The sequence below is a fragment of the Dendropsophus ebraccatus genome, chromosome 2, assembly GCF_027789765.1.
Source record: "Dendropsophus ebraccatus isolate aDenEbr1 chromosome 2, aDenEbr1.pat, whole genome shotgun sequence".
Classification (NCBI taxonomy): domain Eukaryota; kingdom Metazoa; phylum Chordata; class Amphibia; order Anura; family Hylidae; genus Dendropsophus; species Dendropsophus ebraccatus.
This window is the reverse complement of record NC_091455.1, coordinates 4,357,038-4,377,743: the sequence shown is the minus strand read 5'-3', so window position 1 is coordinate 4,377,743 and position 20,706 is coordinate 4,357,038. Positions and strand designations below refer to the sequence as shown.

The following is a 20,706-nucleotide window of genomic DNA, read 5'->3' as shown; positions in this document are numbered from 1 at the left end:
ACAGTTTTTGGGGCACTGAAAGTTGGCACAACACAGTCCTATCCTGTTCGTGATGCCAAATGCGATGCCCTGGCCCCTAGGGGCCACTCCGCAGTGTAGATGGTGCTAACAGGCAGGAACCGGGGCAGCTGTAGGGCATAGGGTTGTCACTGTGAAGGCACGAGGGTGATACAGCTGGAAACCGGGCTCCTGACCATGCGGGGATACTGGGCGTGCGATTCTTCGTTGTCCTTAGTCAGGGCACCAATTATCACACCGATGCCAAGGTTCAGAAACAACGGTAGTTGTATATTTATTGTAACGGTGGTAACTAGTAGTAACAGTCTCTCCGGATGCAACCGGGTATAAGGCAGACTTGGATAAGGCAGAGTAATGGGTGATGCTGCAATAGGCTGTGATGATAGCGTGCTGAATGATGGGAGTAGTAGTGATACCGAGGATAAGATGCTGGGTGGAATGGAACTGAGATGAATACTTGCTGTTGATGATTAGAGAAGATGATGATGATGAGAGGAATGACTGAAGAACGGCACCCAGATCTGGAGAATAGATGAGAATCTTGAGGATTTGAGAGTAGCACACAGCCAGGAACACTTCTGGTGGCACTGGAGCAGCAGAGCACACGTATCTCTCTCCTGACAGGGGAGAGAGAACACACACTTGTCCCCCTGAAGGTGGAAGACAAGACTAAGACTGAACAGGAACAGCAGAGCAACACACCCTATCCCCTCTGGGACAGGAGATAGACTGAGGTAACACAGGAAGTCACATGGTATTCCCCAGCCAAAGCTCGATGGCCATTGGAGTTACCATGGAGGCAGGGGCAGTCACGTGACATCCAGCCATTGCATCATCACACCATTAGGCATATACAGTGAAATATACATGAGAAGTACCATACTTGAACACTGGGGGGCGACATAATACCATTAGGCACTGATAACTGAATATGCATACAATAAATGAATGGAATAGCAGACCTGAACACTGAGAAGGGTGACACAATACACACAGTTTGCAGTGGACCATAGCTTTCCAGAACAGAACTGGTTATAATAAAAGTGTGAGGATAAGAAGCTATCTGTTCTGGGACACTGCATTCTCGTACTGACGTTTAGATACATCGCTGCTATCTGACCGCCTTCTGCCTGCACAGTATCGATGACAACCCTGCGAGGTGGTACGAGTCCTAGGCCTTTGTCTCTAGCTGCAGCTCCCACTGCAGAGCGTGTGTCAGTAAGGTGCCTTGGCTTTTGCCTTTTTTGCCTTACTGGGGATCAGTCCCTCTACCTTTCCTTTTAGGGGGTGTCCATCCTGACTGTACAATCTATGGCATAGATAAGGGTTTTCCTATTGTCCAGTTACTCAACCTCTAGGGTTCAGTACTGCATACTGGCTAGGATAGCTTCTCACTGAACTGAATACTGAACTGCACTACTCTGTACTGCTACCTGACAGGAAATCCTTAACTTATTTAGGGTTGTGTGACAGGAAGTAGGTAGAAGAGAGAAAAGAAGTGTACAGACTGTCTGCTCCAATCATATAGAAATCATAGCTTAACCTTTTGTACTGCAGTGCAGGGGAAGTGAGACACCTAGTGGCTGGAGAGGAAAGCACAGCTCCCAGCACTTGATGTGACACCTGACACACTTAACCCAGGTGGTATAAAACTTAGGGAACCACCTGTGGTGGGACACTGCATTTCCAGCAGCTGTTGACACAACATGTTAAGGGATTGATTTCTCATTCTCATTTACTGTATTTATCACTTCATGTAGTCATAAAGTCACAGCTCTCATATCACCCAGGAGTAAAATTAAGCGCCCCCTTATTAAGCATGGTGTAGGAGGAGAGCACAGGTCCCGTCAGGGTCGTAGCTAATGACTTCTGGGCCATGGAGGTCAACTTGCCCCTTCCCCCTTTCTTTTACGACCAAGTGATGTTATTGGTATTTTTATTTATATATATATATATATATATATATATATATATATATATATATATATATATATATATATCAAGACAGATATTATCAATAACACCAGCATATAGGAAGAGAAAATATTATCACCATACATATTACCGCTATACTGTTACTGACCAAATCCTGTATATATTACCGCCACACCACAACCACTCCCATCACCACCATATTGTTACTAACCAAATCCAGTATACTAAGACCAATAAAACACAGTACCAGATAACAAGTAACAAATAATACCGCCACATACTGACTAACACCACCACATACTGACTAACACCACCACATACTGACTAATACCACCACATACTGACTAACACCACATACTGACTAATACCACCACATACTGACTAACACCACCACATACTGACTAATACCACCACATACTGACTAATACCACCACATACTGACCACCACATGGTGGAGCACACAGGGGGTCTATATACTACTGGGGGAACCACACAGGGGGTTTATATACTACTGGAGGAGCACACAGGGGTCTATATCCAAGTGAGGGAGCACACAGGGGGGCTATGTTCCACTGAGGGAGCACACAGGGGAGCTATATACAAGTGGGGGAGCACACAGGGGGTCTATATACTTGTGGGGGAGCACACAGGAGGTATATGCCCCCCATGTAGCCTCCTTATAAATGGCCCCTTGTTTAGTCTTCCATATAGATGGCCCCATGTGCATCTACTTGAGAGCCCCCCCTCTGTGTAATTCCCCTATAGTAAACGACACCATCTGAGCATTCCCTACAGTATATGGCCCTCCTCTCTGTAGCCCCTCCCTATAATTGGCCCCTCTGTGTAGTCCACTATAGTAGATGCCCCCACTATGCATGCCCCCTCTTCTCCCCCCTCCCCCTGTAGATGGCCCCCTTTTCAAACCCTCACCCCCCCCCCCCCCCCCCCCCCCCCTTTATAGATGTTCCCCTCTCAACCCTGTGCACAGCAGGTTAAAAAAAAAAACACAACTCACCTGACAACCCGCTCCCCCGTCGAGCCTCTCCCCTCCTGGTCTGGCCCCGGCTAATGCGTGGCTGCCGGGGGTGTCCAGTCTTATCCCCGGCAGCGCGCGCATCAGAGAGCTCCCTGCGCACTGGGGCTGGGACTTCCGGCATAGGGAGCATCTTTAACAAGCGCTCCCTGTACCAGAAGTCAGGGCCCCGGGCGCACATGATCCATGCTGGTCCATCTGTTCTCCGGTTCTGAACTACAGCCATGGATTCTGGGTCTGCCAGAAACTTGGTGGATGCTTCATTGGTGTCTAAATAGCGTTTTCCAGTGTTCCATCTTGTCAAACCATTGCTCATATGTTCAGTTACCTGGGAACCTCTGAGTGTGTCCATTCAGTATTGTACCCAACCAGTGACTTCCAAGTGGAAACTTTGCACAAGGAGAAGATTAAGTTCTATGTTTTGCCCTGGCGATCTTCCAAGAATTATTTCATAAGATTTTACAAGATCTCCCATAGGCCATTTTAACACATAACGGATCTGCAGCGGATTTTATGCTATGTTCTGGTCGGCGGGGGGTTAACGGGGCGGCATTTACATTCTGACATCCCGCTGCAAGTACATCTTCTCATTCAAAATGACTGACAAGGGATCCACAACAGATTTCGCTGCAAATTTGCAGTGTAAAATGTGTTGAGGATCCGTTATGTGTGAATCTGGCCATAATCCTGTGCAGTCCTGTACTTGGACGATATCTCGGTCTTCTCGCCCAATCTGGAGTCGCATCAGACTCATGTGCACCAAGTGCTTCGACTTTGTGCTTCACATCTTCTTGGTCCAAGGGTCTCAGTTTGTGCACTCAGATGCAGGTGAAACTGGACTTTTCTTTAGCCTACTGCCCCCAGCTGTCCAGCTTACCCCTCCTTACCCCTTCCCAGGACCCCCAAGGACACAGATCAGACAGATATACTTATAGATACAAAATCAATAGTTCTTTATTTTCTCCCTCACAGACAGTAAAGGCCGGTTCAGAACATTGCTGGGATGTTACAAGGTAGGCTACATAAGTTCTTCTATTAGGGTGCCTTCACACCTACCGGATCCCACTTCTACCGGATCAGCTGCGGATCCAGTACCATTGATTGACATCCTGCTGTGAGTATGTGCTTTAACCCCCTGGGGCCCACAGCCCTGCCGCTCGCATCAGCCCCGCCACTGGCATCCTCTATCCCCGCCCCCCATCATCCCCGCCGCCCACATCCTCCATCATCCCCGCCGCCCACATCCTCCATCATCCTCGTCGCCCTCATCCTCCATCATCCCCGCCGCCCACATCCTCCATCATCCCCGCCGCCCACATCCTCCATCATCCCCGCCACCCACATCCTCTATCATCCCCGCCGCCCACATCCTCCATCATCCCCGCCGCCCACATCCTCCATCATCCTCGTCGCCCTCATCCTCCATCATCCCCGCCGCCCACATCCTCCATCATCCCCGCCGCCCACATCCTCCATCATCCCCGCCACCCACATCCTCTATCATCCCCGCTGCCCACATCCTCCATCATCCCCGCCGCCCACATCCTCCATCATCCCCGCCGCCCACATCCTCCATCATCCCCGCCATCCGCATCCTCCATCCCGGCCCCCATCATCCCCGCCACCCACATCCTCCATCATCCCCGCCGCCCACATCCTCCATCATCCCCGCCACCCACATCCTCCATCATCCCCGCCGTCCACATCCTTCATCATCCCTGCCGTCCGCATTCTCCATCCCTACCGCCTGCAGCCATGCCGCCAAGCAGGTAATGTACGCTCTATACATTACCTGCTCGGCAGCGTGGCTTCAGTGAGGATCCCGGCTCCGGTCCCGCTCAGCCAATCAGCGCACGGCAACACTGATCGGCTGAGCGGGATCGGGAGCCTCACTGCAGCTGCGCCAAGGAGCAGGTAATGTATGCTCTCGGCGGCGGGCTGCAGGATGTGGGCGGCGGTGCTGATGGGGGGCCGGGATGGAAGATGCGGGCGGAAGGGATGATGGGGGCGGGGATAGAGGATGCCGGTGGTGGGCTGATGCGAGTGGCGGGGCTGTGGGCGCCAGGGGGTTAAAGCACATAGTCACAGTGGGATGTCAATCCCGCTGCAAGTATGTGCTATCAAAGGGGCGAATGATACTGGATCCGCAGCTGATCTCGCTGCAAATCCGCAGAAGTGAGATCCGCTGCAGATCCGGTAGGTGTGAAGGCACCCTTAAAAGGAAAATTTAACTCCCAAGAAGGGTGAGAGTGCCGAGGCCCGGGGGGCTTAGATGGTAACAGCAAGTGGGCTTCTGGTGCTTTCACTGGAACCTTCCCACGGTGGCCAGGAGTGGCATTACCCACCCCCCGACATACAAGCACCGGGCCTGGTAAAGCGTAGCACAAGGGGTGGTTTCAGGTACGAAGGAGGAGAAATGAGCATCACCTAAACAAGGAGTAACTTTTACCTCAGAGTAATACAGGTGAGACAGCTTTGTAGGCGCAGGTACAGGTGTAGGTTCTGCTTGAGGTAGTGACTGACAGTAGAAGATAGAAATAGAAGATAGAAGTGTTGCTTGACTCCGGATAGGTTCAGGGGCCGTCTTGGGACCTTGCCGAAATAGTACAGTACTCTGCCAGGATTGTGTGAAGAGTGACTTAGTGTTACAGGTGAAGAAATCCTCATACTCACGGTTAGAAGTGAACAGAACAGAAAGACCGCCAGTACAGAGACTGTCAGGTTCGGTAGCACGAGTCCCAGGCTTGAACTACTGGTCAAAGATATCCCGCCCCCCCCCCTTCCCCCAAGATTTCCCAAGAAGGCCGAGCAGATACCAGTGGAATACTTCGGCTTTGGCTCTTTGTTCCGCTGAGGGTGAATCATAAACTTTAGATAGTCCTGACTTGTTAGAAGGATCCCAGACATAGGCGAGGTTTAATCCAGGTGACAGTTACCCCACCGTTGGGTTTAACAAACTCTCGTAAAAAGAATCAGTAGTTGTGCTTCCTGACAAGGGTTCTGGCCCTGGGCCAGGCCCGGATATACACTGAAGCAGGAACTCTCTGTCTGTGTCTGCTCTCTCCACCATCCACTAAAGAAGACCGTCCCACCAGGAACTAAGTGGTTAATAAAGAGGTGACCATGCTCCTATTAGTGGGGAACATACTGGAAGGATGAGAAGGAAGATGTGTAATAAGCTGGGAGTGTGTGTGGTACCTGCCCCAGTGATTGATAGAACAACAACCCCTTTACCTTCAGCTGTGGAAAGGCAGCCATCCTCCCTGAGTGACACCTGACTTACCTACAGACAGCTGGTTTAAGACTTATGTTGTGTTTACATGGAGCGATAATTCGCCTGATCGTACGATTAATGATTTTGAATTAACGTTTTGTTTTTATAACGATCAGCGTTTAGACGGAACAATATATCGTATGGAAAAATCGTTCTGCGATCACTTAAGCCTATCTCGCACATAGGTTAAATCGGTAAACGACATTTTACACGGAACGATCTTGCGAATTTTTTGCGAACGACCAACGACGATTTTATAACATGTTAAAAGATTAAAATGAACAATTTCTCGCTCATCGTTTGATCGTTCGCTGCATTTACACGTACGATTATCGTTCAAATTCTATCGTTATCGTGCAAATTCGAACAATTATCGTTCCCTCTAAACGCAGCATTAGTGGCAGAACACTAATAAGAGAGTATTCACATACTTTGTTATACCATGCCTGATGATGAGAGCGCAGCAGTCTGTAACAGTCACTGTTAGTTATACCATGCCGGATGATGAGAGCGCAGCAGTCTGTAACAGTCACTGTTAGTTATACCATGTCTGATGATGAGAGCGCAGCAGTCTGTAACAGTCACTGTTAGTTATACCATGTCTGATGATGAGAGCGCAGCAGTCTGTAACAGTCACATTTAGTTATACCATGCCGGATGATGAGAGCGCAGCAGTCTGTAACAGTCACTGTTAGTTATACCATGCCGGATGATGAGAGCGCAGCAGTCTGTAACAGTCACTGTTAGTTATACCATGTCTGATGATGAGAGCGCAGCAGTCTGTAACAGTCACTGTTAGTTATACCATGCCTGATGATGAGAGCGCAGCAGTCTGTAACAGTCACTGTTAGTTATACCATGCCTGATGATGAGAGCGCAGCAGTCTGTAACAGTCACTGTTAGTTATACCATGCCTGATGATGAGAGTGCAGCGGTCTGTAACAGTCACTGTTAGTTATACCATGCCTGATGAGAGCGCAGCAGTCTGTAACAGTCACTGTGTGTTATACCATGCCTGATGATGAGAGCGCAGCAGTCTGTAACAGTCACTGTTAGTTATACCATGCCTGATGATGAGAGCGCAGCAGTCTGTAACAGTCACTGTTTGTTATACCATGTCTGATGATGAGAGCGCAGCGGTCTGTAACAGTCACTGTTTGTTATACCATGTCTGATGATGAGAGCGCAGCAGTCTGTAACAGTCACTGTTAGTTATACCATGCCTGATGATGAGAGCGCAGCAGTCTGTAACAGTCACTGTGTGTTATACCATGCCTGATGATGAGAGCGCAGCAGTCTGTAACAGTCACTGTGTGTTATACCATGCCTGATGATGAGAGCGCAGCAGTCTGTAAAGCTGTTAGTTATACCGTGCCTGATGATGAGAGCGCAGCAGTCTGTAACAGTCACTGTTAGTTATACCATGCCGGATGATGAGAGCGCAGCAGTCTGTAACAGTCACTGTTTGTTATACCATGCCTGATGATGAGAGCGCAGCAGTCTGTAACAGTCACTATTAGTTATACCATGCCTGATGATGAGAGCGCAGCAGTCTGTAACAGTCACTATTAGTTATACCATGCCTGATGATAAGAGCGCAGCAGTCTGTAACAGTCACTGTTTTTTCCACCATGCCTGATGATGAGAGCGCAGCAGTCTGTAAAGCTGTTAGTTATACCATGCCTGATGATGAGAGCGCAGCAGTCTGTAACGCTCACTGTTAGTTATACTATGCCTGATGATGAGAGTGCAGCAGTCTGTAACAGTCACTGTTAGTTATACCATGCCTGATGATGAGAGCGCAGCAGTCTGTAACAGTCACTATTAGTTATACCATGCCTGATGATGAGAGCGCAGCAGTCTGTAACAGTCACTGTTAGTTATACTATGCCTGATGATGAGAGCGCAGCAGTCTGTAACAGTCACTATTAGTTATACCATGCCTGATGATGAGAGCGCAGCAGTCTGTAACAGTCACTGTTTTTTACACCATGCCTGATGATGAGAGCGCAGCAGTCTGTAAAGCTGTTAGTTATACCATGCCTGATGATGAGAGCGCAGCAGTCTGTAAAGCTGTTAGTTATACCATGCCTGATGATGAGAGCGCAGCAGTCTGTAACAGTCACTGTTAGTTATACTATGCCTGATGATGAGAGCGCAGCAGTCTGTAACGCTCACTGTGTGTTATACCATGCCTGATGATGAGAGCGCAGCAGTCTGTAACGCTGTTAGTTATACCATGTCTGATGATGAGAGCGCAGCAGTCTGTAACAGTCACTGTTAGTTATACCATGTCTGATGATGAGAGCGCAGCAGTCTGTAACAGTCACTGTGTGTTATACCATGCCTGATGAGAGCGCAGCAGTCTGTAACAGTCACTGTGTGTTATACCATGCCTGATGATGAGAGCGCAGCAGTCTGTAAAGCTGTTAGTTATACCATGCCTGATGATGAGAGTGCAGCGGTCTGTAACAGTCACTGTTTGTTATACCATGTCTGATGATGAGAGCGCAGCAGTCTGTAACAGTCACTGTTTGTTATACCATGCCTGATGATGAGAGCGCAGCAGTCTGTAACAGTCACTATTAGTTATACCATGCCTGATGATGAGAGCGCAGCAGTCTGTAACAGTCACTATTAGTTATACCATGCCTGATGATAAGAGCGCAGCAGTCTGTAACAGTCACTGTTTTTTACACCATGCCTGATGATGAGAGCGCAGCAGTCTGTAACAGTCACTGTGTGTTATACCATGCCTGATGATGAGAGCGCAGCAGTCTGTAACAGTCACTGTGTGTTATACCATGCCTGATGATGAGAGCGCAGCAGTCTGTAAAGCTGTTAGTTATACCATGCCTGATGATGAGAGCGCAGCAGTCTGTAACAGTCACTGTGTGTTATACCATGCCTGATGATGAGAGCGCAGCAGTCTGTAACAGTCACTGTGTGTTATACCATGCCTGATGATGAGAGCGCAGCAGTCTGTAAAGCTGTTAGTTATACCATGCCTGATGATGAGAGTGCAGCGGTCTGTAACAGTCACTGTGTAATATCACTTGATTTGCAGCTGGCACTGACCATGGCGCGGCCCCTGGAGGTCACAATATACGCTCTCTCTCTCTCTCTCTCTTTGCAGGGAAACCCTTCAATCCCACCATGTTTCTGGCCAGCGCTGTGGGAAACATCATCAGTTCTGTGCTGTTCGGGGAGCACTTTGACTACCAGGACAAGAAGCTGCAGGACCTTCTCCAGAGCACATCCAGACACATCAAAGGATTCACATCTCCACTCACCATGGTGTCTATCATTACATTACAGGGACAACAATGCCATCTTGTGTGGTCAAACATTTACGGACCCTGTCCCCTTTCTGCACTCATCTCTATGATCATAGAGAGAACTGTGTGGTCATACAGTTACAGCTGCACAGTCCTCTCTCTCCCCTCCCTAAACTTATCATACAGTTACAGCTGCAAAGTCCTCTCTATCCCCTCTCCTCACTAATCATACAGTTACAGCTGCACAGTCCTCTCTATCCCCTCTCCTCACTAATCATACAGTTACAGCTGCACAGTCCTCTCTAACCCCTCTCTGCACTCAGGATACAGTTGCAGCTGCACAGTCCTCTCTAACCTCTCTCTGCACTCATGATACAGTTACAGCTTCACAGTCTTCTCTAACCTCTATCTGCACTCATGATACAGTTGCAGCTGCACAGTCCTCTCTAACCTCTCTCTGCACTCATGATACAGTTACAGCTTCACAGTCTTCTCTAACCCCTCTCTGCACTCATCAAACAATTACAGCTGCACAGTCCTCTCTATCCCCTCTCCTCACTAATCATACAGTTACAGCTGCAGAGTCCTCTCTATCCCCTCTCTGCACTCATGATACAGTTACAGCTGCACAGTCCTCTCTATCCCCTCTCCTCACTAATCATACAGTTACAGCTGCAGAGTCCTCTCTATCCCCTCTCTGCACTCAGGATACAATTACAGCTGCACAGTCCTCTCTAACCCCTCTCTGCACTCATCATACAGTTACAGCTGCACTCCTCTCTATCCCCTCTCCTCACTAATCATACAGTTACGCTGCACAGTCCTCTCTATCCTCTCCCTACACTTATCATACAGTTACAGCTGCACAGTGCTCTCTATCCCCTCCCTGCACTCAGGATACAATTACAGCTGCACAGTCCTCTCTAACCCCTCCCTGCACTCATGATACAGTTGCAGCTGCACAGTCCTCTCTAACCTCTCTCTGCACTCATGATACAGTCACAGCTGCACAGTCCTCTCTAACCCCTCTCTGCACTCATGATACAGTTACAGCTGCACAGTCCTCTCTAACCCCTCTCTTCACTCATGATACAGTTACACCTGCACAGTCCTCTCTAACCCCTTTCGGCACTCATCAAACAATTACAGCTGCACAGTCCTCTCTAACCCCTCTCTGCACTCATGATAGTTACAGCTGCACAGTCCTCTCTATCCCCTCTCTGCACTCATGATACAGTTACAGCTACACAGTCCTCTCTATCCCCTCTCTGCACTCATGATACAATTACACCTGCACAGTCCTCTCTAACCCCTCTCTTCACTCATGATACAGTTACACCTGCACAGTCCTCTCTATCCCCTCTCCTCACTAATCATAGTTACAGCTGCACAGTCCTCTCTATCCCCTCCCTGCACTCATCATACAGTTACAGCTGCACAGTCCTCTCTAACCCCTCTCTTCACTCATGATACAGTTACACCTGCACAGTCCTCTCTATCCCCTCTCCTCACTAATCATAGTTACAGCTGCACAGTCCTCTCTATCCCCTCCCTGCACTCATCATACAGTTACAGCTGCACAGTCCTCTCTAGCCCCTCTCTTCACTCATGATACAGTTACACCTGCACAGTCCTCTCTATCCCCTCTCCTCACTAATCATAGTTACAGCTGCACAGTCCTCTCTATCCCCTCTCTGCACTCATCATACAGTTACAGCTGCACAGTCCTCTCTATCCCCTCCCTGTCGTCATGCGCTGCTCATTCTTATATTTCATCCTCCTGTTCTTCCTTTCGTCCCCTCTGCAGATCTGCAACGTTCTCCCAGTTCTTCTGAAGTTTCCGTCCATCAGGAATAAAGCCTTTAAAGAAAGTTATTATCTCCAGAGATTTGTCACCAAATATATAACTCATCACAAGGAGACGCTGGATCCCCAGTCACCGCGGGATTTCATAGACTATTACCTGCTGAAGATACAGGAGGTAACAGGACGGATGCGACCGCTCCTCATAGACGTAACTCCTGGTAGCCCACATTGTAGTCATCACCTCCAAGTCCAGTGAGTCCTGGTATCTCCCAGAGCCGCCCACTCTATTACACACACTATAATAAAGGCACATCCAAAATAATAATCACCATTACAGCGAGCCAGGGGGGCGGGCGAGGTGTCATAGTAACAAACAAGGTAGTTGTCATGGTGGTCAGGAGTGGCATGTTTGCCCCCACCCCTGGATACACCGACACACGGCTTCTTGGTCAGGTAGGAGCAGTGTGTCTAGCAAGGTGTCATTGGCCAATCAGCACCAGGAGTCCAGGAACCTAAACAGGTTAAGTCTTTACTGAAGAATATTGTAATGCAATCCAGCAGTAGATGTAGTGTCCCGGGGGGGGGAGGGTCCACTATTTTGTTTCAGCTTGTATAGGTTGGTACTATGTATGCATGTTCTGTACTATAATCTGCAGTACGCTGCTCCCACCACCAGATGTCACTGAAGGTCAAAAGTATGTAAGGTTTAACTGACCGTCTCTATTGATTATGTGTATCACCTGCCACTATCTCCTGATCTATGGGACTCCCAGACTAAATGGAACTCCTGGACTAAATCCTATCCAAGCTGGGCAGACGTTGTCTTCTTTTTCTACCTCTGAATGCAACGCACAGGTAACTGAGGTACTGTACAAGTCAATAGTATAGCAAAGGCCAAGTCTCTACTGCAAACCTGCTAGGATTCCTCAAGGGTCACCCAGACGGCTAGCTCTCCCACTAGGTGGGCAGCAATCCCTGATCGTGTTTCACTCAGTGCCCATATGGTAGCTTAGGTGGATGTTCATTCCCATAGATACAGGAACTTTCTCTTAAAGGGAACCAGTCACTTAAAAAACGGCTATAACGCTATGGGAATGTGCTGTAGCAGCACCCAGCACACTTCCCAAACCTGCTTCTACACCCCCTGTCCCTGGAGTGTACAGCCCGAAAACTTACTTTATAAAGTTGGCGCCCTGTATGTAAATTACCCCCAAGTAGTCACGGTCCCTGGGCGTTCCGGAGCAGTAATCACGCCCCTCTCGGCCTGATTAGCCTGCATAATTGTGGCGACGTCACCGAGAGGCGTGCTGTCCCTAACGTCAGCATGCCTACGTTCTTTCTGTGCTGCTCATGCGCAGTACAGTGGGTCCGGTCCGCACCGTACTGCGCAGGTGCAAAATAGCCTGGAACTCATTGCCGGACCTCCAGCAATGGGTTTGAGGCTTTCTGCACCTGCGCAGTAGATGTTTGTATATTGACCACAGCTGGCTTTCCTGGAATGTAGGAGAAGATAAGGGTTGCTACATTCAGAGACAGCGTGGTCGCTGGGATAGATATAGGCAGGAGTTGTTACAGTCTCTGTATACTATGGACACTTAGAATAGAATAGAAAGAGCAGTAGTGGAGCCCACTATACAGTAATGTGCCGGAGGTCAATGGTCAACCCTGTACTGTAGGGTGAAAAATATATATAATATGGAGAGTAGGAATCTGACCAATCCTCAAAAGTGCATTACCACAAGATAATAATGCAATAAAGGTGTCAGGAACCGGACAGCAGGACAAGACAAGGCAGTGAGCCCTAAGCTCAGCCCCGCCCACTGTCCTCTACCTATTTGCCACAATCCGCCCTAAGATGGCGGCGAGCAACTTGGCGGCAGTCCCTGCACTGGCTAGGTGGGACACAAATACAAAACAGACAGACAAAACACAATGAAGAATAGTCCACAATCTGGGTCACAACAGTCGGGCAGCAAAAGTACAAAATCACAATCCTATAAATGTAGTCAAAGTCCAGGCAATATAGTCAAGGGCAGGCGGCAAGCAAGGGAGGTCAGGGAATAAGGCAAAGATCAGGGATAGCAAATACACAGAATCCACAAGCAGGCAGAGACTAAGTCAATAAGCAGCAATAAGTGCACAGACTGAGGTTAGTATATAGGAGGCCGGGGCTCTGATCCAGAACATAATTGGACCATCCCCCTGATCTCCAAGCACAGACAGCTGAGAACAACACAGATCACTGGCAGGATGACCTGTCAGTCACAGCAGAACCAAAACACAGATTAACCATGACATGGCCAGACAGAACTCAGCAGGTGAAGTCGGGTGTGTCTCCCAACCCAGGTGAGCAATAAACCAGAGTTCACACACAGCAAAACAAAACACAGAAACCGGATACAAGAAAATCAGCGCCTTCTCGGCCGCACAGCACGAGCCGAGGGGCGCATAATGCTCTGCAGAGATACCATCCTGACAAGAGGTTAATCAATCTATTATAACCACTGGGCCCAGAGTCATCTATCTAGTTAAATAGTTACAAAGAAAAAATGGCGCTGCACTCATTATCAGGTGAGTGTCGGGTGCCGGCAGTGTACTGGGGATCTCCAGTACACAAATATCCAATCGATAGGCAGCACACCGTAATCAAAGTGAAAAAGTAAGGTGATTTATTCAATCCATACAGCAGGTAATGCGACGTTTCAGTCTCTACACTGAGACTTTTCTCAAGCAAGTGAACACATCTCGTTACACACGTGTTTAAATAGTGAATACTTCAATATATCAATAAAATGCAATTAGTGCAAAATTTAATAAATATAATGTGAACAAAGACATAGTGTAATCAAACATGATCATGGTAAGGTTGAACATGTCAATTTCATTCAAAGTACGAGTTCAACAAAGTGTTACATAATACAAAACATAGTGTACAGTGTATATATGTGTTAATTATAAGATAATATACATACAGAGCAGCTGGGGAACTCACCACGCGTCATCAGTGCGAGAGTAAACAACTGTTAAACATCCATGAGAGTAAGAAACCATATTGGGAAGGTGGAACGCACGCCAGTATGTACCGCATTGCTCAGTGGAACGCATTCACGCATGCGCCTTGATCACAGTCGTGGAACGCATATAGCGTCTCATGTGACCAGTGGAGCGCAATGCACGCCCTACAGGGAGCAGACCAATGTTGAGCAAGCAGCTCTGGACAGATGGGCAAGGTTGTGCTAATGGCCATAGAATCTTGGGCTCAGTTGAAGAATAAGGTATAGGAGCGTGAGATGTAATTAGCAGTGTAAAATAGTGAGCAACCATTCACACCTAGAGCACAATCACTAAAGCACGCCAATTAACACAGGATGCAAGGGACAGCACCAAAAACTGGTGCCGATCCATTGACTTCGGTATCCGAGAAAATCCTCAATAGAAGTAAATTCCGGACTCCGATTCCTGTGGGGGCTATAGGGTGATGTGTCTCACTCTCATGGATGTTTAACAGTTGTTTACTCTCGCACTGATGACGCGTGGTGAGTTCCCCAGCTGCTCTGTATGTATATTATCTTATAATTAACACATATATACACTGTACACTATGTTTTGTATTATGTAACACTTTGTTGAACTCGTACTTTGAATGAAATTGACATGTTCAACCTTACCATGATCATGTTTGACTACACTATGTCTTTGTTCACATTATATTTATTAAATTTTGCACTAATTGCATTTTATTGATATATTGAAGTATTCACTATTTATGTGTGTAACGAGATGTGTTCACTTGCTTGAGAAAAGTCTCAGTGTAGAGACTGAAACGTCGCATTACCTGCTGTATGGATTGAATAAATCACCTTACTTTTTCACTTTGATTACGGTGTGCTGCAGTACTTTCGATTGGATAGTTAAATAGTTAACTATAATAGAGAATTTTCTCTATTGGATGTGTATTCATAAATGATATAGATCGTTGGTGTCAGACAGCGCTCACCGGACTCCGGTCTCAGTAGTATCAGATCGGTGTACTGTGTAATCAGCCCGTTAGGTGCTATGCTACCTGTGGTACGCCAAGAGCCTCTCTGCTGGAGCTTGATCAGCTAGATCCAAGCGGTATCAGATGGATCCAAGCGGTATCCAAGCGCTGTCAGATGAGCAAGTTATGCAGCTGGTCAGGTAGGTATTGTGCGACCTGTGGTGCGCCAGAAGTAACTCTGTTCACTGTGCACAGCATGCTGAGACTTGGGATAGCCATGACTTAAAAGTAGTTGTAGAGTTGGGACACTGCAGGCTACAGACCGGGGACCGATTCAGACACAAGGTACTCATGGCTGGGGCCATTAGAGTCCTTGGGAAAAGACATCCGCCTACGCTATCCTGTGGCTACCAAATAACACAAGGTAAAGGATTACAGGCCCATCTAGTGTGCAGAGCTAGGCTTTGGGGGTGCCACTTATGATCTTAGCATTTTAGCAGCAGAGACTTGGCCTTTGCACTTAGCTTGACTACTGACTTTTACAATAGCTCATAATAGTTGTATAGCCTTCACAGGTAAAAAATGCAGCTTCCCAGCATGAACAGGATTAGTCCAGTTTTCCCTGCAGTCCATCCTTGAGGTGCACTAACTGGACATGGCTAGAGTTTAATTAGAGAAATCAAGAGTTGTCCCTTGGCAGGGTCCTGGCCTCAGGCCAGGGCCTGGAAGAATCTCTCAGCATACACTGACTAGATCTGTAGTCATCAATAATCATCACTGAACTGGAAACTGAAAGTCCTCTTCAGAACTCCTGAGATAGAATAACCCTTGGTCATAGGTTAGGATCCTTTGAGGTAGCTAGCTAGGGATTTGTCAAGGCCAGAGTCTTTAGAGAGTGGCATAAATCATACGATCAAGAGACATCAGCTAAACCTTTTACAGTTTACCTTCAGTCGTGCAGAGATAAGGTGCAAATGACAGTGACACCTGGTGGTGGGAGCAGCATTCTACAGGCCTTCAGCCCCAGAGCCTACAGCACATAGCAGCGACCAATACATGCTGACACAACAGCAGTGAACACCCGCTGCGGGACACTGCACGATCCTAACTGCATGCTGTGTGTGTCCTCAGGTGGAACATGAGAAGGATCCAGATTTCTGTGACACCAGTCTCCTCATGATTGTTGTAGGACTCTTAGCAGCGGGAACTGAGACAACAGCATCCACCCTTAAATTCAGCCTGGTGCTAATGGCCCATTATCCAGATGTCCAAGGTATGAAACGGAGTTACATCCTGTATTATACTCCAGAGCTGCACTCACTATTCTGCTGGTGGTGTTGCTGTGACCCCTCACCCCATAGCTCTGATCTTTGTCTCACAGCTAAGGTTCAGCAGGAGATAGATGAGGTAACTAAAGGCATCCGTCTCCCTGAGATCATGGACAAGCCCCAGCTGTCGTATACCAACGCTGTCGTCCACGAAGTTCAGAGAGTTCTGGATCTTGCGCCAACCGCACTTTTCCACGCCGTCACGGAAGACATTAAGTTCAGAGGTTTTACTATTCCAAAGGTATGAGACGCTTCTACATGACATGGACCTGAGGCCTCTTTCACCGTCCGTAATTGCAGCCAGCACTACGGACCCATTAGTTTGAATGACCCCGTTCCCATGTCCGTAACTGTTTCAGGGCCGTGTTTCATGCTGCAAATAAAATCAGGCACATCCCTGTATGGACCGGGGCACAGGTCACTATTCTTCAAGTCAATGCATTCAATACACTTCTGTAGGCGGTGGGTAGCTACGGCGCCACCTACAGAACATCAGGTCACAAATCGCTCAGTGATCTATGCCCTACAGCAGCACTAATCTCTCTGGTGACTTTACACGTCCCGTACATCTACACCTACATACAGATACAAAATGATTACAACTGCAGCAATCTTCTGTGACCGAGATCCTAGTGAGAATGTGATGGCGTAACCTAGAGATATGGTGGGAAGTATAATACAGACACTTCTATATGTTGTTTCCCTTCTCAGGAGGCGACCATCATCCCCTTCATCTCATCAGTCCTGACCGACCCCTCTCAATGGGAGACTCCGGAGGTGTTCAACCCCGGGCACTTCTTGGATGAGGACGGGCAGTTCCGCACCAGGCTGGCGTTCATGCCTTTCTCCGCAGGTAAGAACTGCAGATACTGATGTGATGGTGGCACATAGTAAATAATAGTCATTTTTACAATATGTTCCCAAAAATTTATCATTTTTCTTTGTCTATATCATGTAAACTGGGGGTGACAACCATATCTCTAAGGGGCCTATTCCATAGAGCGATAATCAGCCGAATCGGCCTGATCCGACTAATTATTGCTCCGTGCAATAGAGACAACGATCAGCTGATGATCGTGTCATTGCCTGATCGTTTATTTAGGTTCAAACCTAAAATCATCGGTCACCGACCGTGCATCGCTGCGTGGAATAACAATGTCCCTGCAGCCCTTGCTAAACGATTATCGGGCCATGGAATAGGCCCAGTAAACGAGCAGATCGGCCCTTGTTTTATTGTTGATCGGGCCCCATTGGCCCGTGGAATACCACCCTAACAAGGGGGCAAAACCCAGGGGAGGCAGTGGTGCTTCCCTACAGAAAACGATACAGCAGCAGACGCTCCCGATCCCAAGCATCCTAATCACCTGTCACAGAACACGTCTCAGGATTTTCTAGTTTCACCCATGAGTTAGAGGTGATACACAGAAATGCGGAGGTGTCGCTCACTCTTATATTACCTTACACATGGAGCCCATGTCTTCATCAGTATAGATTTCTTAAGGAATTACTGTTCTACAGAACATGTTATATTTAGAGGCTCCAGGATAACAAACTGCATGGTAAAAAATCACCAAAATATATTACCACCCCTACCTGACTTTACAGTGGGACCCACCATAGCCGGTAATAGATGTTACCCGACATCCATTGCTGTTGTTCACCCCAGCTTCATTAACACTGGGTCCTGACTTAACAGATCATGGAAAGCAAATGTATGGACCACAGACCTTTCTGTCCTGGAAGGTAAAATCAGGCACCTTAATGGGGGCCCACTTCCCCCTTTGCTATGGGGCCCCCTTTCTTCTATGAACGCCATGGCACATGATGCAGAGGATGAGACCATACATCTGGCACATAGCGGGCTCATCCATGCTGTAGCCTCAGTTATGGACCAGGAAACAATAGCAGCTAATATCCTGAGATCTCTGGGAATCCTCAGCCTCCTGCTCTGTGAGGATATAATGTTTGTAGCGTCCAGCCGTCAGTATCGTGACTAATGGAGATGGTAATGAGCTGTGTTTTTCTTCCAGGGAAGCGAGTTTGTCTGGGAGAGAACCTGGCCCGCATGGAGCTCTTCCTGCTCTTCTCCGCTCTGCTCCAGAAATTCACCTTCACCCTCCCCCCGGGGACCGAGCGCAAGGACTCAAAATTTCTGAACCTAAATAAGACGGAAATCATTGCATCAGGCGAGATACTTGCTGTGCCCCGCGCATTGTCCAAATGACCGCAAGCCGTCCATGGAGGAGCCAAGAAGTGTTAATGTCCCCGGAAATGTGATAAAAACATGAAAAATTATAAAAAAAGTAATAAAATCAGGTAAAAAGTGATGGTGGAACTCAGATGTCAGATTATGTCATGGCCTGATACACTGTGATCACAGTATATTCTAAATATGAAAACCCTTCTAGAGTGTAATTGGTGAGATCCACATCTGAGTACCAAGAATGTCTATCAGGTGACCCCCACATCTGGTGACATCCACGTCTGGTGACATCCACGTCTGGTGACATCCACATCTGGTGACACCCACGTCTGGTGACATCCACATCTGGTGACATCCACGTCTGGTGACACCCACGTCTGGTGACACCCACGTCTGGTGACATCCACGTCTGGTGACACCCACGTCTGGTGACATCCACGTCTGGTGACATCCACGTCTGGTGACATCCACGTCTGGGTTGGGCCATACTACACTGTGGTACAGTACTGACAAGTCCAGGGTCGGCTTTTTTCTATATGTAACTAGGATGACGATACAATTATTACTATGATAATACAATGTAATTATTATTGTATAAACCTACAGTTACTCTTATTACATTCTGCTTTGTGGTGCATTTCTAGATTCTGTGATTTCACTGTAAAAAATTGGACCCCATTTGTAGGGGACCCGTCAACTCACTGTTTGTTCCCCCTTCTCACTCCTCCCCCTCCACCTGTGTCTTGACAAGAGCTTATGAGGTATGCAGAAGGTTTTTACTCTTCTGCCAGGGGCTGACTCAGGAAACCCCCACCTAGCTCGGTACACATTCAGTACACTCTAAGTAATACACTCACAGAGAGAAGTAACGTGGAACCAGGAACCATTTTAATACTTAAGAAGGGAAAAATCAATACTGGGTCAGTAGGGGTGACAATAGGGTATGAGTAAACACGGAATGGTAGTGTCAGGAATCGAGCGGGCAGGGCCGTTTTTTTGAGGGCGCGCCGATGGCGTCCTTAGCAGCCGGTCTGCTGTTTGTGCGCCCCGGCGATTTTAACCTTTTAGTCCGTTTCTAGTTTTGTTGCGTTCTTTGGTTACGTCTTCTGTGATCCGCTCCATGTTTTTCAGTTCTCTCTGCACTTTCTTGCTGTGGCTCATTCACTGATTTGTTTCTGCTGTGTTCTGACCGACACCTGACACCTAGCCAGTTAGCTATCAGCACCTAGCTTCCTGCTCACTATAAATCCCAGCCCCTTCTCTCACTCCAATGCCTGTGATAGCGCCTTGAGCCTAGAACTAGCAATCCTCTGACCATTTGTTATAGTGACTTTGACCTTTTGGATCTTGTGACCTCGACTTTGCTTTCTTGGATTTCGATTTTGTACCTTTGTTGCCGAATCTGCTTCCTGACCATTCGTTATTGTGTTGTGTTCGTCTGTCTTTGTTCTGTGTACCACTGCATACAGCATAGGGATTGCCGTCCAGTTGTCCCTAGCTGTTAGAGCTTTGAGGCAAGTAGGTAGGGGCAGCGGGGCGGGTGCCAGCTCAGGGCTCACCTGTCCTTGTCTCCTGTTCTGCCTCACAGGTAAACTCTATACGGCATAAACATAAGTGCAGCAATACGGAACTCAACACCTCAACAGCAGCGAGGGGTGCTAAGTTATACTTTATGGTAGTGATTTCAACAATGGTGACTAGTGTGAGCACACTAACAATCTAGACTCTAGGAAGTGTCTCTCATCACATACAGTCACTGCACACCTTCTCCCATCCTGCCAGGACATACACGTACACTGAGACTATATGCAACAGGTGAGGCTTCAGTCATACAGTCACTGGGGCCCAGTTG

At 47.8% G+C, this 20,706-nt stretch overlaps 1 protein-coding gene across 1 annotated transcript in view; it reads left to right on the top strand.

Moving 5' to 3' along the window:
* Positions 1-19,472, top strand: part of LOC138782932 (cytochrome P450 2C29-like) — a 42,239-nt gene extending 22,767 nt beyond the window's left edge. Inside the window, exons 5-10 of the mRNA XM_069956948.1 lie at positions 9,397-9,557; positions 11,346-11,519; positions 16,455-16,596; positions 16,705-16,892; positions 17,363-17,504; positions 18,682-19,472. Coding sequence (XP_069813049.1) covers positions 9,397-9,557; positions 11,346-11,519; positions 16,455-16,596; positions 16,705-16,892; positions 17,363-17,504; positions 18,682-18,875 — 1,001 coding nt within the window. The 3' untranslated portion in view covers positions 18,876-19,472. The remainder of the gene's footprint in view (positions 1-9,396; positions 9,558-11,345; positions 11,520-16,454; positions 16,597-16,704; positions 16,893-17,362; positions 17,505-18,681) is intronic.
* The last annotated feature ends 1,234 nt before the right edge of the window (positions 19,473-20,706 follow it).